Genomic DNA, 16807 nt, shown 5'->3' on the forward strand with positions numbered 1-16807 from the left:
CTTCTGTTTTTAACTGTATGTCTCATGCTTGACTTCCATTGATCTGTGATGACCATTTTAGAGTGAATTCGGAAAAAGTGGGACACTTTGCATTTCCATCTTCTGTAATCTAGTTCGACATCTATCCAACATATTAGCCCAACACATGATACATTTCTGAAATCCTCCAGATGTTTCCTAATCACACAAAAAAAACACTGTTGATTTCATATTCACAGGAGGCATGACCATATTTTCAGTTCGCATTTGGTTGACTATGACACCATTATAGTCCTAATTGTACTTACACGACGATTCTATTTTGTGTGATTAGGAAACATTTGAGGATTTCAGAAATGTATCATGTTGGGCCAATATGTTGTATAGATGTCTGAAGAGGTTACAGAAGACGAAAACGCAAAACGTGTCCTGCTTTCTGAATTCACTCTAATAACAGTACTACGAGACATAATTAACAGGATATAGTACTACAAGAACCAGAGCCTAACCTAAATACAGGTGGTCCCTAATGTAAACTGGTTATCTTTCCTCCATTGGAAAAGCTTACTCCATTCTGTCCTACTTTAGCTAGCTATGGTTGGTAATGCGGGACAACAAGAAAAATGACAATTACAAAATTGAAAGATAATATTGGCAACTTTATGTATTTTGATGCACCAGTACATAGTGGGACATCAACATTTGGCACAGTGCATTATGTATGACAGTTTTATAACCTTAACAACAAAACAGAAAAGCTATGTCACTGATTTTACCGTGTGCTTCCCGGGGTGAGCTTCCTGATTTGAAGCTTTCTCTGCCCCTCACTGATGTCACCAATTAACTGGTGATTTTGATCAGGCTTTTAGTAACAACAGTTTAGATGTTCTCTTGTCAGACCAAGAAATAAAGGCATCAGGATTAATCTGTCCCAATTTATATCATGTCCAACTCTTTCCCGAATTCACCCTATGCATAGTCCTACAGGTTGAAATGAAATGTGCATATATTATATATACAGTACCAGTCAAAAGTTTGGACACACCTGCTCATTCAAGGGTTTTTATTTATTTATTCTATTTTCTACGTTGTAGAGACTATGAAATAACACACAGAATAATGTATAAACCAAAAAAGTGTAAAAAAAAAATGTAAATTGGTTTTAGATTTTAGATTCTTCAAAGTAGCCACCCTTTGCCTTGATGACAGCTTTGCACACTTTTGGCATTCTCTCAACCAGCTTCACCAGGAATGCTTTTCCAACAGTCTTGAAGGAGTTCCCACATATGCTGAGCTCTTGTTGGCTGCTTTTTCTTCACTCTGCGGTCCAACTCATCCCAAACCATCTCAATTGGGTTGAGGTCTGATGATTGTGGAGGCCAGGTCATCTAATGCAGTACTCCATCACTCTCCTTCTTGGTCAAATAGCCCTTACACAGCCTGCAGGTGTGTTAACTCATTGTCCTGTTTAAAAACAAAGGATAGTCCCACTAAGTGAAACCAGATGTGGTGGTGTATCGCTGCAGAATGCTGTGGTAGTCATGCTGGTTAAGTGTGCCTTGAATTCTAATGAAATCACTGACAGTATCACCGGCAAAGCACCATCACACCTCCTCCTCCATGCGGGAACCACACATGCGGAGATCATGCGTTCACCTACTCCGCGATCTCACAAAGACACGACGGTTGGAACCAAAAATCTCAAATTTGGACTCATGAGACCAAAGGACAGATTTCCACCGGTCTAATGTCCATTGCTCGTGTTTCTTGGTCCAAGCAAGTCTCTTCTTCTTGTTGGTGTGCTTTAGTTTTGGCTTCTTTGCACTTTGCAGCAATTCGAACATGAAGGCCTAATTCACGCAGTCTCCTCTGGACAGTTGATGTTGAGATGTGTCTGTTACGTGAACTCTCGTGTAGCGGCAGGTAGCCTAGTGGTTAGAGTGTTGGGCCAGTAACTAAAAGGTTGCTGGATCAAATCCCTGAGCTGACAAGGTAAAAATCAATTTTTCTGCTCCTGAACAAGGCAGTTAACCCACTGTTCCCATGTAGGCTGTAAATGTAAATAAGAATTTGTTATTTACTGACTTGCCTAGTTAATTATAAAAAACATTTATTTATGCTGCAGTTTATAAGGCTGGTAACTCTAACTTATCCTCTGCAGCAGTGGTACCTCTGGGTCTTCCTTTCCTGTGGCGGTCCTCATGAGAGCAAGTTCATCATAGCGCTTGATGGTTTTTGCGGCTGCACTTGAAGAAACTTTCAAAGTTCTTGACATTTTCCAGATTGACTGACCTTCATGTCTTAGAGTAATGATGGACTGTCATTTTTCTTTGCTTATTTGAGCTGTTCTTGCCTTAATATGGACTTGGTCTTTTACCAAATAGGGCTATATTCTGTATACCAACCCTATCTTGTCACAACAAAACTGATTGGCTCAAATGCATTAAAAAGGAAAGAAATTCCACAAATTGACTTTTAAGAAGGCACACCTGTTAATTGAAATGCATTCCAGGTGACTACCTCAGGAAGCTGGTTGAGAGAATACCAAGCGTTTGCAAAGCTGTCATCAAGGCAAAAGGTGGCTACTTTGAAGAATTTGAAATATAAAATATATTTTGATTTGTTTAACACTTTTTTGGTTACTACATGATTCCATATGTGTTATTTCTTAGTTTTTATGTCTTCACTAATATTCTACAATTTTTTTATATTTTTTATATTTCACCTTTATTTAACCAGGTAGGCAGGTTGAGAAGAAGTTCTCATTTACAACTGTGACCTGGCCAAGATAAAGCAAAGCAGTGCGACAAAAACAACCACACAGAGTTACACATGGGATAAACAAACGTACAGTCAATAACACATTAGAAAAAAAACAATAGAAACATCTATGTACAGTCTGTGCAAATGTAGTAAGATTAGGGAGGTAAGGCGATAAATAGGCCATAGTGGCGAAATAATTACAATTTAGCATTAACACTGGAGTGATTGATGTGCAAGTAGAGATACTGGGGTGCAAAAGAGCAAAAATAAATAGCAATTTGGGGAATGAGCTAGTTGGGTGGGCTATTTACAGATGGGCCGTGTACAGGTACAGTGATCGGTAAGCTGCTCTGACAGCTGATGCTTAAAGTTGGTGAGGGAGATATGTCTCCAGCTTCAGTGATTTTTGCAATTCGTTCCAGTCATTGGCAGCAGAGAACTGTAAGGAAAGGCGGCCAAAGGAAGTGTTGGCTTTGGGGATGACCAGTGAAATATACCTGCTTTAGCACGTGCTACAGGTGGGTGTTGCTATGGTGACCAGTGAGCTGAGATATAGCGGGGCTTTACCAAGCAAAGACTTATAGATGACCTGGAGCCAGTGGGTTTGGTGACGAATATGAAGCGAGGGCCAGCCAACGAGAGCATACAGGTCGCAGTGGTGGGTAGTATAAGGGGCATTGGTGACAAAACGGATGGCACTGTGATAGACTACATCTAATTTGCTGAGTACAGTGTTGGTAGATATTTTGTAAATGACATCGCCGAAGTCAAGGATCGGTTGGATAGTCAGTTTTATGAGGGTATGTTTAGCAGCATGGGTGAAGGAGTCTTTGTTGCGAAATAGGAAGCCGATTCTAGATTTCATTTTGGATTGGAGATGCTTAATGTGAGTCTGGAAGGAGAGTTTACAGTCTAGCCAGACACCTAGTTATTTATAGTTGTCCACATATTCTAAGTCAGAACCGTCCAGAGTAGTGATGCTAGGCGGGCGGGTGTGGGCAGCGATCGGTTGAAAAGCATGCATTTAGTTTTACTAGCATTTAAGAGCAGTTGGAGGCCACGGAAGGAGTGTTGTATGGCATTGAAGCTTGTCTAGAGGTTTGTTAACACAGTGTCCAAAGAAGGGCCAGAAGTATACAGAATGGTGTTGTCTGCGTAGAGGTGGATCAGAGAATCACCAGCAGCAAGAGCGACATCATTGATGTATACAGAGAAAAGAGTTGGCCCGAGAAATAAACCCAGTGGCACCCCCATAGAGACTGCCAGAGGCCCGGACAACAGGCCCTCCGATTTGACACACTGAACTCTATCTGAGAAGTAGTTGGTGAACCAGACGAGGCAGTCATTTGAGAAACCAAGGCTGTTAGGTCTGCCGATAAGAATGCGGAAACCTTGGCCAGGTCGATGAAGACGGCTGCACAGTATTGTTTCTTATCGATGGTGGTTATGATATCGTTTAGGACCTTGAGCGTGGTTGAGGTGCACCCATGACCAGCTCAGAAACCAGATTGCATAGCGGAGAAGGTACCGTGGGATTCGAAATGGTCGATGATCTGTTTATTAACTTGGCTTTTGAAGACTTTAGAAAGGCAGGGCAGGATGGTTATAGGCCTATGTAGAAACTAGTAAAAATAAAGAAAAACACTTGAATGAGTAGGTGTGTCCAAACTTTTGACTGGTACTGTATATACAAAAGTATCTGAACAACCCTTCAAATGAATGGATTTGGCTATTTCAGCCATACTCGTTGCTGACGGGTGTATAAAATCGAGCACACAGCCATGCAATCTCTATAGTAAACATTGGCAGTAGAATGGCCTTACTGAAGAGCTCAGTGACTTTAAATGTGGCACCGTCATAGGATTCCATCTTTCCAACAAGTCAGTTAGTCAAATATCTGCCCTGCTAGAGCTTCCCCGGTCAACTGTAAGTGTTGTTATTGTGAAGTGGAAACATCTAAGAGCAACAATGGCTCAGCCTTGAAGTGGTAGGCCACCCAAGCTCACAGAACGGGAATGCCAAGTGCTGAAGCGTGTAGCTCGTAAAAATTGTCTGTCCGAGGTTGCAACACTCACTACCGAGTTCCAAACAGCCTCTGGAAGCAACATCGGCACAAGAACTGTTCGTCCTGAGCAGCAGTTGCACACAAGCCTAAGATCACCATGTGCAATGCCAAGCATCAGCTGGAGTGGTGTAAAGCTCGCTGGCATTGGACTCTGGAGCAGTGGAAACACGTTCTCTGGAGTGATGAATCACGCTTCACCATCTGGCAGTCTGACGCATGAATCTGGGTTTGGCGTATGCCAGGAGAACGCTACCTTCCTCAATGCATAGTGCCAACTGTAAAGTTTGGTGGAGGAGGAATAATGGTCTGGGCCTGTTTTTCATGGTTCGGGCTTGGCCACTTAGTTCCAGTGAAGGTAAATATTAATGCTACCGCATACAATGATATTCTAGACAATTCTATGCTTCCAACTTTGTGGCAACAGTTTGGGGAAGGCCCTTTCCTGTTTCAGAATGACAATGCCCCTGTCCACAAAGCGAGGTCGATACAGAAATAGTTTGTTGAGATCGGTGTGTAAGAACTTGACTGGCCTGCACAGAGCCCTGACCTCAAACCCATCGAACACCTTTGGGATGAATTGGAACACCAACTGCGTGCCAGGCCTAATTTCCTAATATATGTGCCCGACCTCACTAATGCTCTTATGGTTGAATGGAATCAAGTCCCGGCAGCAATGTTCCAACATCTAGTGGAAAGCCTTCCCAGATGAGTGGAGGCTGTTATATCAGCAAAGGGTGACCAACTCCATATTAATGCCCATGATTTTGGAATGAGATGTTTGACGAGCAGGCGTTCACATACTTTTGGTCATGTAGTGTATGTATGACTAAAACCATATAGACTGTAGAAACGATAATGGACCTACAGTACATTCATACAGTTTCTTGACTGTGTCCAATTCGTTAATAATCATCGAAATGAAAGATAGACAGTCAGGGAGCATATACAATTCAAAAAATGATGGATAGAGGACTATTATTGGGCAATTTTGATGGCGATGAAACATAACACATTTTAGTGCGTCCGGACATCGTTGAAGACCGAATGCGGTCCGCGGGGCAAAATTAGTTTGACACCCTGAGTTAGAAAGACAGAGTTTGTGAGCCTGTGTCCCAGACTCCCAGGATCAGAGAAAGAGTGACTGTGATGGAGTTTTCTACAATGGTCATATTCATTTTAACGGAATCATAGTTTCCCTGTCAGCTGGGTATACCTACTGATTAACAAATGGGTATAGCAAATACGAGAACCTAACATCAACAATAACCAGTAGATGTCGCTAATACATCATGTCAAAGCCAGAATGACCCAATTTCATCCCAGAGCCAGTATGTTCGCAATGTCTACTACACACAATGTCATTAACTGTAACATTTATGTCTTCATTGTCTATAAAACGAGGAATTAATCAAAAGTAAATTCAAATATCGACCATGTGTAGGTAAAGTCACATCACTGTTGTAAAACATTTAACTCCAAAGGTGGCTGTTTTACAATTAACTAAGGTTGTATTCATTATCTGCAATTATTCCGGATACATTTGAAATATTATGTATCATTAACTGTCCAATAGCCTACAGAAGACCCTTAGTAACAAAACTGCACTTCCGTTTTTAAATCAAAACTCATCCTTCTTACAATTCATGAATGCACAACGTATTCATGACAGTCAGAAGCCAATTTATTTCTGATTAATTAGATAAAAAATATTACATAGAATAGTCAGTGTAATTACATTCTGTTTGTTTTCACTGATTTAACACATTTTTCCTATATATGCACTCATACAGTGAGCCGTAGAAACAAAGGTGAAACATGTAAATCACGGAGCCAATCAGCGACCTGCAATTTGTTTCGGGCTATTAAAACTCAAGGCGGTCTTTTCTGTCTTTTCTGTCTTTCCCTCAGTATGTTCTGATCTGTCTCTCCGCCGTTATGGGATTATTATCACACATCGACAGGATCTGAATGAATGTGGAAACATAAAGGCTACTTTTACAAATGAAGTCTTGGGTTTACATGTTTAGATAGCAGTTCCTCTCAAAACCATCTGTACAGACATCGCAATAACGTGTAAGAGGTTTGGGTACCATATGAGAACAGTGGAGCTGATCACTCAAACTGTACTGCGGAGTACACCGAGACCAAGGTAATTGTACTGCTTTTGCTAATACTTCTTTATGAATGAATGGCCACTGTTCTTTTATTTTTATGAGTTTATAATGCAGTTTTTCATATTGTACATTTAAAGTCAGCTGATTGAGATCACACCAGTATGTAAAGGATTCACAGGAATGACAGCCAGCTAGAAATGTAATACAGTCATCTTTTGTGGGGATTTATTAACAGGGACACTTTACAATGCCAGTACTACCAAGTCAGGAGATTGCCACCAGATTCAAGGAGAAATGGATGAAGCTTCACCCAGAAGACCAAGACAATGTGAATGGTTCAGTGCACCTGGATGACAGTCTCACCAGCCTCCAATGGCTCCAGGACTTCACTATAGTCAGTGCGAGTCTAGAAAGCGTACCGGGCTCCACTTGCCAGCCGTACCACCTGCCTCATCCCAGCCACCTGCACCCTCAGGGCTCCGACTCGCCCTCCAGTCCACCTGCTGGGGACACTGCAGCCTCCGGCATGCCTCAGAGTGCAGGCAGCCCCATCACCTCCAGTGCCTCAGCCAACAGGACCAGTTACTACTCACTTCACCCGACAGTGACCAACAACCACCAGATCCCTGTGCCAGCCAAGTCTCTGGAGGAGGTAGACTTCAAGACCAACCACGAGGTGAAGCCTCCCTACTCCTACGCCACACTGATCTGCATGGCCATGCAGGCCGGCAAGAAGAACAAGATCACACTGTCCGCTATCTATAACTGGATCACAGAGAACTTCTGCTACTACAGACGTGCTGAGACCAGCTGGCAGGTTAGTGACGCAGTCTGTCTTCTACATTATTGATCAAACCTGAGAGAGGTACACAACACGGGGGGAGAGAGATGTGTGGGCGATTGCATGCAAGTAATCCCTCAGAGATACAGTATTTATTTTGATGTTGTATGGAAAATAGGTTCTAGGCCTATCGTGGTTATATTTGTTCATCATTGATGTAATCATGGGTTATTTCTTGTTTGATTTTTGGGGTGGAAATAAGTAGAAGGTGCTCAACCAACGTGAGTAGAGGTGCAACCTAAAAATGAGTAGACATCATTGGACAGGAAAAGACGCAATGCTCGCTCACCATTAAGAATGTGTAGTTTTATTAGACAAGTTTAAATGATTGACGTTGTTTGATTTTCTTGGAATCTCTGTGATGGGGACTATATGATTCAGGAGTATAATGAACTTAAATTGTTATTACCTTGTCCTGACGATGCACATTTGACATGTTATAACCAATGATTTATATATACACATCATTAGGTATAACATTATGACGATCCAGCAACAAATGACAGAGAATCTTTAGTAAGACTACTATCAGTTAGCTCATCTTTTCATGAACCCCATTCTATTCTCTCCTCAGAACTCTATCCGTCATAACCTGTCACTCAACAAGTGCTTCATGAAGGTTCCCAGGCAGAAGAATGAACCAGGAAAAGGGGGATTCTGGCAGATTGACCCTCAGTACGCAGACATGTTTGTCAATGGAGTCTTCAAGCGCAGGCGGATGCCAGCCATCCATTTCAACACCCAGAGACACAGAAAAACCCAAGGATCATCCCGTAACCGAAAAACCCAGGAGTACCACCAGCATTTCCCCCAGGCCCACTACACAGTGTCCCACAGAGGGGCAGGTGCTGGGAACAGACACAAACTTAGTGGCACAAAGTGGGAGACAGTCCACATGTCACCACTGTTGACACCGGATCTCATGGAACCAGAGGCACTGAAGGGTGAACTAGACTGGGCCATGGTGTTTGACGATGTTCTGAATGGGAGCAGCAATAACTTTGAGGATCTAGACATTAACCTAGCTCTGAACTCCCTGGGCTGTAAGGTGGAGCTCTCCCAGCAGGATCAAGGCCGGGGCTGGCACCTGGGGAAGTGGTGCAGCGGAGGGGCTGACCGGGACCACCAGCAGGGCTGCAGGTACATGGAGGTGACCACCATGGGCTGCTACAGCATGGAGGAGATCCAGCAGCACCTCAACCTGACTGGGCTGCAGCAGCCGCTCCCTTTGGCGGTCCACCCACAGCACTTTGAGGAGCTGACACTGTTCCCTGATGAGCAGCAGAGGCACCCTTGGGAAGAGCTGAAAGAGGAGGTGCAGGCAGTGCCTATCACCCTGGACCATAGTCTCAGCTTCTGTGAAGGCTTCTTCACTGAGATGCAGCCATGGAGGACAGCAGAGTCTTATATGTGACACCCAGCCCCAGCCCCAATACTGAACAAGCACTCCAGCAGGAGGCCAGAGGACCTATAGACTACTGTTTTGCTACATTAGCATTATGGATTCATTCAGAGAAACATACGTTCATAGATTTTTTTTTTTATCTGAGTCACATTTACTGTGTTTTTTATGTGCATTTTCTATTTGCTTTTTGATTGATTGTGTCTATGAACTAACATGCTGTTTTTATTGTAGTATTGAATGTCTGTTATAGAACAAAATAAATCTATCCTAATTAGCAACCACTTCATTCCAAAAATCTATACACTAAAATCTATACACCGGTCAAAAGTTTTAGAACACCTACTCATTCAAAGGTTTTTCTTTATTTTTTACTATTTTCTACACTGTAGAATAATAGTAGAGACATCAAAACTATGAAATAACACATATGGAATCATGTAGTGACCAAAAAAGTGTTAAACAAATAAAAATATATTTTACATTTTAAATCATTCAAATAGCCACCCTTTGCCTTGTTGACAGATTTGCACACTCTTGGCATTCTCTCAACCAGCTTCATGAGGTAGTCACCTGGAATGCATTTCAATTAACCTCTTACATCTAGACGTTCCGCTAGCGGAACACCTGCTCCAATATCCAATGACGGGCGTGGCGCGAATTACAAATTCCTCAAAAATCCCAAAACTTCAATTTTTCAAACATATGACTATTTTACTCCATTTTAAAGACAAGACTCTCCTTTATCTAACCACACTGTCCGATTTCAAAAAGGCTTTACAGCGAAAGCAAAACATTAGATTATGTCAGCAGAGTACCCAGCCAGAAATAATCAGACACCCATTTTTCAAGCTAGCATATAATGTCACAAAAAACAAAACCACAGCTAAATGCAGCACTAACCTTTGATGATCTTCATCAGATGACACGCCTAGGACATTATGTTATACAATACATGCATGTTTTGTTCAATCAAGTTCATATTTATATCAAAAACCAGCTTTTTACATTAGCATGTGACGTTCAGAACTAGCATTCCCACCGAACACTTCCGGTGAATTTACTAAATTACTCACGATAAACGTTCACAAAAAACATAACAATTATTTTAAGAAATATAGATACAGAACTCCTTTATGCACTCGCTATGTCCGATTTTAAAATAGCTTTTCGGTGAAAGCACATTTTGCAATATTCTGAGTAGATAGCCCAGCCATCACGGCTAGCTATTTTGACACCCACCAAGTTTGACCCTCACCAAACTCCGATTTACTATTAGAAAAGTTTGATTACCTTTCCTGTTCTTCGTCAGAATGCACTCCCAGGACTGCTACTTCAATAACAAATGTTGGTTTGGTTCAAAATAATCCATAGTTATATCCAAATAGCGGCGTTTTGTTAGTGCGTTCAAGACACTATCCAAGGGTGACGAAGGGTTACACGCCCGACGCGTTTCATGACAAAAAAATTCTAAATATTCCATTACCGTACTTCGAAGCATGTCAACCGCTGTTTAAAATCAATTTTTATGCTATTTTTCTCGTAAAAAAGCGATAATATTCCGACCGGGAGTCGTTGTTTACGTTCAAAGACGAAAGAATAAAAACATGGGGTCGCCTCGTGCACGCGCGCCAGTCTCTGTACTCTGATCGACCACTATCAAAATGCGCTACTGTTTTTCAGCCAGGGCCTGCAAAGCCACGGTTCAGCTTTTTGCCGCCTTCTGAGAGCCTATGGGAGCCGTAGGAAGTGTCACGTAACAGCAGAGATCCCTTGTTTTGGATAGAGATGATCAAGAAGGCCAAGAAATGGTCAGACAGGGTACTTCCTGTACAGAATCTTCTCAGGTTTTGGCCTGCCAAATGAGTTCTGTTATACTCACAGACACCATTCAAACAGTTTTAGAAACTTTGGAGTGTTTTCTATCCAAAGCTAATAATTATATGCATATTCTAGTTTCTGGGCAGGAGTAATAATCAGATTAAATCGGGTACGTTTTTTATCCGGCCGTGAAAATACTGCCCCCTATCCATAACAGGTTAACAGGTGTGCCTTCTTAAAAGTCAATTTGAGGAATTTCTTTCCTTTTTAATGCGTTTTAGCCATATCAGTTGTGTTGTGACAAGGTAGGGGTTGTATACAGAATATAGCCCTATTTGGTAAAAGACCAAGTCCATATTATGGCAAGAACAGCTCAAATAAGCAAAGACAAACGACAGTCCATCATTACTTTAACCTGTTGGGGCTAGGGGGCAGTATTTTCACGGCCGGATGAAAAACGTACCCAATTTAAACAGGTTACTACTCTGGCCCAGAAAATAGAATATGCATATTATTAGTAGATTTGGACAGAAAACACTCTGACGTTTCTAAAACTGTTTGAATGGTGTCTGTGAGTATAACAGAACTCATATGGCAGGCAAAAAACCTGAGAAAAATTGAATCAGGAAGTGGGAGAAATTAGAAATTTAGTTTTTCTTTTGAATCCCTTGAAAAACTACAGTGACATGGGATTTACGTTGCACCTCCTAACTCTTCCATTGGCTGTCAACAATCTTTAGGAACTGGTTTCATCCGTCACCAGGTACCGGGCAGAAAATTGTGGCTCAGTCAATCACTGGCCAGTCTGAGGACAGGTGTCTTATGACGCGCGTGCACGTGACTTCGTTGTTTTTTATTTTTCTTCTGGGATGAATACCTATTGCCCGGTTGTAAAACTATCGCAATTTTACGTTAAAAAATACCCTAAAGGATTGATTGTAAACATCGTTTGACGTGTTTCTACAAACGGTAATGGAACTTTGAACATTTCGTCTATGGATTTGCGTCCACGCCACATGGCATTGTAAAGTGTTCTGGATGGGTCAACAAAACGGACGTATTTGGACATAAATGATGGACTTTGCAGAACAAATGAACATTTCTTGTGGAAGTGGGTGCCCATCCGAGTGCATTCCGCCGAAGATCAGCAAAGGTAAGTAAATATTTCGAACATATTTTTAGAGATTTGTCGACGTCGTGGTTGTAGGCTAACTGTATAGCTTAGCATTGAAGGCTAAGTTCTGTACTCAGAATATTGAACAATGTGCTTTTTCCGTAAAGTTATTTTGAAATCTGACAAAGTGGTTGCATAAAGGAGTAGATTATCTCTAATTCTTTAAATAATTGTTGTAAATTTTGTCAACGTTTATGAGTTCTTCTGTAAATTAAATGTGCCTATTCACCGTGAGTTATGGGGAGAAAACATTTTCTGAACATCACACGCCAATGTAAAAATTGGGTTTTTGGATATAAATATAAACTTGATCGAACAAAAAATGCATGTATTGTCTAACATGATGTCCTAGGAGTGTCATCTGATGAAGATTGTCAAATGTTAGTGCTTAATTTTAGCTGTATATCTGGTTTTGTGATGGCTATCCGTGCTTGGAAAATGGCTTCATTTTTTTTTGCTAAGGTGCTATGCTAAAATAATCTAATGTTTTGCTTTCACTGTAAAGCCTTTTTGAAATCAGACAATGTGATTGGATTAACGAGTAGAGTATCTTTAAAATGCCATATAATACTTGAATTTTAATTTTGAGATGATTTCTTTTTAAATTTCTCACTGGTTGTTGTCCAACCAATCCCGTTAACGGGATTTTATCTCGAAGGGGTCCCAAGACTTGAAGATCAGTCAATCTGGAAAATGTCAAGAACTTTGAAAGTTACTTCAAGTGCAGTCGCAAAAACCATCAAGCGCTATGATGAAACTGGCTCGCATGAGGACCGCCACAGGAATGGAAGACCTAGAGTTACCTCTGCTGCAGAGGATAAGTTCATTAGAGTTACCAGCCTCAGAAATTGCAGCCCAAATAAATGCTTCACAGAGTTCAAGTAACACATCTCAACATCAACTGTTCAGAAGAGACTGTGTGAATTTGTATTTATTTTATTTATTTCACCTTTATTTAACCAGGTAGGCAAGTTGAGAACAAGTTCTCATTTACAATTGCGACCTGGCCAAGAAAAAGCAAGCAGTTTGACACATACAACAACAGAGAGTTACACATGGAGTAAAACAAACATACAATCAATAATATAGTAGAAAAATAAGTCTATATACAAAGTGAGCAAATGAGGTGAGATAAGGGAGGTAAAGGCAAAAAAGGCCATGGTGGCGAAGTAAATACAATATAGCAAGTAAAACACTGGAATGGTAGATTTGCAGTGGAAGATAGTGCAAAGTAGAAATATAAATAATGGGGTGCAAAGGAGCAAAATAAATAAATAAATACAGTAGGGGAAGCGGTAGTTGTTTGGGCTAAATTATTGATGGGCTATGTACAGGTGCAGTAATCTGTGAGCTGCTCTGACAGCTGGTGCTTAAAGCTAGTGAGGGAGATAAGTGTTTCCAGTTTTAGAGATTTTTGTAGTTCGTTCCAGTCATTGGCAGCAGAGAACTGGAAGGAGAGGCGGCCGAAGGAGGAATTGGCTTTGGGGGTGACCAGAGAGATATACCTGCTGGAGCGCGTGCTACAGGTGGGTGCTGCTATGGTGACCAGCGAACTGAGATAAGGGGGAACTTTACCTAGCAGGGTCTTGTAGATGACCTGGAGCCAGTGGGTATGGCGACGAGTATGAAGCGAGGGCCAGCCAACGAGAGCTTACAGGTCGCAGTGGTGGGTAGTATATGGGGGCTTTGGTGACAAAACGGATGGCACTGTGATAGACTGCATCCAATTTATTGAGTAGGGTATTGGAGGCTATTTTGTAAATGACTTCGCCGAAGTCGAGGATGGTTAGTTTTACGAGGGTATGTTTGGCAGCATGAGTGAAAGATGCTTTGTTGCGAAATATGAATCCGATTCTAGATTTAACTTTGGATTGGAGATGTTTGATGTGAGTCTGGAAGGAGAGTTTACTGTCTAACCAGACACCTAGGTATTTGTAGTTGTCCACATATTCTAAGTCAGAACCGTCCAGAGTAGTGATGCTGGACGGGCGGGCAGGTGCAGGCAGCGATCGGTTGAAGAGCATGCATTTAGTTTTACTTGTATTTAAGAGCAGTTGTAGGCCACGGAAGGAGAGTTGTATGGCATTGAAGCTCGTCTGGAGGGTAGTTAACACAGTGTCCAAAGAAGGGCCAGAAGTATACAGAATGGTGTCGTCTGCGTAGAGGTGGATCAGAAACTCACCAGCAGCAAGAGCAACATCATTGATGTATACAGAGAAAAGAGTCAGCTCAAGAATTGAACCCTGTGGCACCCCCATAGAGACTGCCAGAGGCCCGGACAACAGGCCCTCCGATTTGACACACTGAACTGTATCTGAGAAGTAGTTGGTGAACCAGGCGAGGTAATCATTTGAGACACCAAGGCTGTTGAGTCTGTCGATGAGGATGTGGTGATTGACAGAGTCGAATGCCTTGGCCAGGTCAATGAATACGGCTGCACAGTATTGTTTCTTATCGATGGCGGTTAAGATATCGTTTAGGACCTTGAGCGTGGCTGAGGTGCACCCATGACCAGCTCTGAAACCAGATTACATAGCGGAGAAGGTGCGGTGGATTCGAAATGGTCGGTAATCTGTTTGTTGACTTGGCTTTCGAAGACTAGAGAAGCAGGGTAGGATAGATATAGGTCTGTAGCAGTTTGGGTCAAGAGTGTCCACCCCTTTGAAGAAGGGGATGACCGCAGCTGCTTTCCAATTTTTGGGAATCTCAGACGACATGAAAGAGAGGTTGAACAGGCTAGTAATAGGGGTTGCAACAATTTTGGCAGATCATTTTAGAAAGAAAGGGTCCAGATTGTCTAGCCCGGCTGATTTGTAGGGGTCCAGATTTTGCAGCTTTTTCAGAACATCAGCTCACTGGATTTGGGAGAAGGAGAAATGGGGAAGAGTTGCTGTGGGGGGTGCAGTGCTGTTGACTGGGGTAGGGGTGGCCAGGTGGAAAGCATGGCCAGCCGTAGAAAAATGCTTATTGAAATTCTCAATTATAGTGAATTTATCGGTGGTGACAGAGATTCCTATCCTCAGTGCAGTGGGCAGCTGGGAGGAGGTGCTCTTATTCTCCAAGGACTTTACAGTGTCCCAGAACTTTTTTGAGTTTGTGTTGCAGGAAGCAAATTTCTGCTTGAAAAAGCTAGCCTTGGCTTTTCTAACTGCCTGTGTATATTGGTTTCTAACTTCCCTGAAAAGTTGCATATCATGGGGGCTGTTCGATGCTAATGCAGAACGCCACAGGATATTTTTGTGTTGGTTAAGGGCAGTCAGGTCTGGAGAGAACCAAGGGCTATATCTGTTCCTGGTTCTACATTTCTTGAATGGGGCATGCTTATTTAAGATGGTGAGGAAGGCATTTAAAAAAATAACCAGGCATCCTCTACTGAAGGGATGAGGTCAATATTCTTCCAGGATACCTGGGCCAGGTTGATTAGAAAGGCCTGCTCGCTGAAGTGTTTCAGGGAGCGTTTGTCAGTGATGAGTGGAGGTCGTTTGACCGCTGACCCATTACGGATGCAGACAATGAGGCAGTGATCGCTGAGATCTTGGTTGAAAACAGCAGAGGTGTATTTAGAGGGCAAGTTGGTTAGGATGATATCTATGAGGGTGCCCGTGTTTACGGCTTTGGGGTGGTACCTGGAAGGTTCATTGATAATTTGTGTGAGATTGAGGGCATCAAGCTTAGATTGTAGGATGGCCGGGGTGTTAAGCATGTCCCAGTTTAGGTCACCTAGCAGCACGAGCTCTGAAGATAGATGGGGGCAATCAGTTCACATATGGTGTCCAGAGCACAGCTGGGGGCAGAGGGTGGTCTATAGCAGGCGGCAACGGTGAGAGACTTGTTTTTAGAGAGGTGGATTTTTAAAAGAAGAAGTTCAAATTGTTTGGGTACAGACCTGGATAGTAGGACAGAACTCTGCAGGCTATCTCTGCAGTAGATTGCAACACCGCTCCCTTTGGCCGTTCTATCTTGTCTGAAAATGTTGTAGTTAGGGATGGAGATTTTAGAGTTTTTGGTGGTCTTCCTAAGCCAGGATTCAGACACGGCTAGGACATCCGGGTTGGCAGAGTGTGCTAAAGCAGTGAATAAAACAAACTTAGGGAGGAGGCTTCGAATGTTAACATGCATGAAACCAAGGCTATTACGGTTACAGAAGTCATCAAAAGAGAGCGCCTGGGGAATAGGAGTGGAGCTTGGCACTGCAGGGCCTGGATTCACCTCTACATTGCCAGAGGAACAGAGGAGGAGTAGGATAAGGGTACGGCTAAAAGCTATGAGAATTGGTCGTCTAGGACGTCCGGAACAGAGAGTAAAAGGAGCAGGTTTCGGGGCGTTAAAATAGCTTCAAGGTATAATGTACAGACAAAGGTATATTAGGATGTGAATACAGTGGAGGTAAACCTAGGCATTGAGTGATGATGAGAGAGATATTGTCTCTAGAAACATCATTGACACCAGGTGATGTCATCGCATGTGTGGGTGGTGGAACTGAGAGGTTGGATAAGGTATAGTGAGCAGGGCTAGAGGCTCTACAGTGAAATAAGCCAATAAACACTAACCAGAACAGCAATGGACAAGGCATATTGACATTAAGGAGAGGCATGCTTAGCCAAGTGATCAAAAGGGTCCAGTGAGAAGTGAGGTCGGTTGCGATCAC

General features: G+C 42.4%; 1 protein-coding gene across 1 annotated transcript; it reads left to right on the plus strand.

Annotated features, from left to right (window-relative positions):
• Positions 1-7131: 7131 nt before the first annotated feature.
• Positions 7132-9755, plus strand: LOC106601143 (forkhead box protein J1-B). Its single transcript, XM_014193106.3, has 2 exons — positions 7132-7738; positions 8337-9755. Exons 1-2 carry the CDS (start codon positions 7169-7171, stop codon positions 9174-9176), a joined length of 1410 nt encoding a protein of 469 aa, XP_014048581.3. The 5' UTR covers positions 7132-7168; the 3' UTR covers positions 9177-9755.
• Positions 9756-16807: the final 7052 nt, after the last annotated feature.

This window comes from Salmo salar, chromosome 03 (genome assembly GCF_965601325.2).
Source record: "Salmo salar chromosome 03, fSalSal1, whole genome shotgun sequence".
Lineage (NCBI taxonomy): Eukaryota > Metazoa > Chordata > Actinopteri > Salmoniformes > Salmonidae > Salmo > Salmo salar.

What these genes read in the sequence shown, in the direction of transcription:
- LOC106601143 (XM_014193106.3), top strand. Translation starts at nt 7,169, where the DNA reads ATGCCAGTACTACCAAGTCAGGAGATTGCCACCAGATTCAAGGAGAAA. An exon ending in GTGCTGAGACCAGCTGGCAG is followed by an intron (nt 7,739 to 8,336) that starts GTTAGTGACGCA and finishes TTCTCTCCTCAG; the next exon opens with AACTCTATCCGTCATAACCT.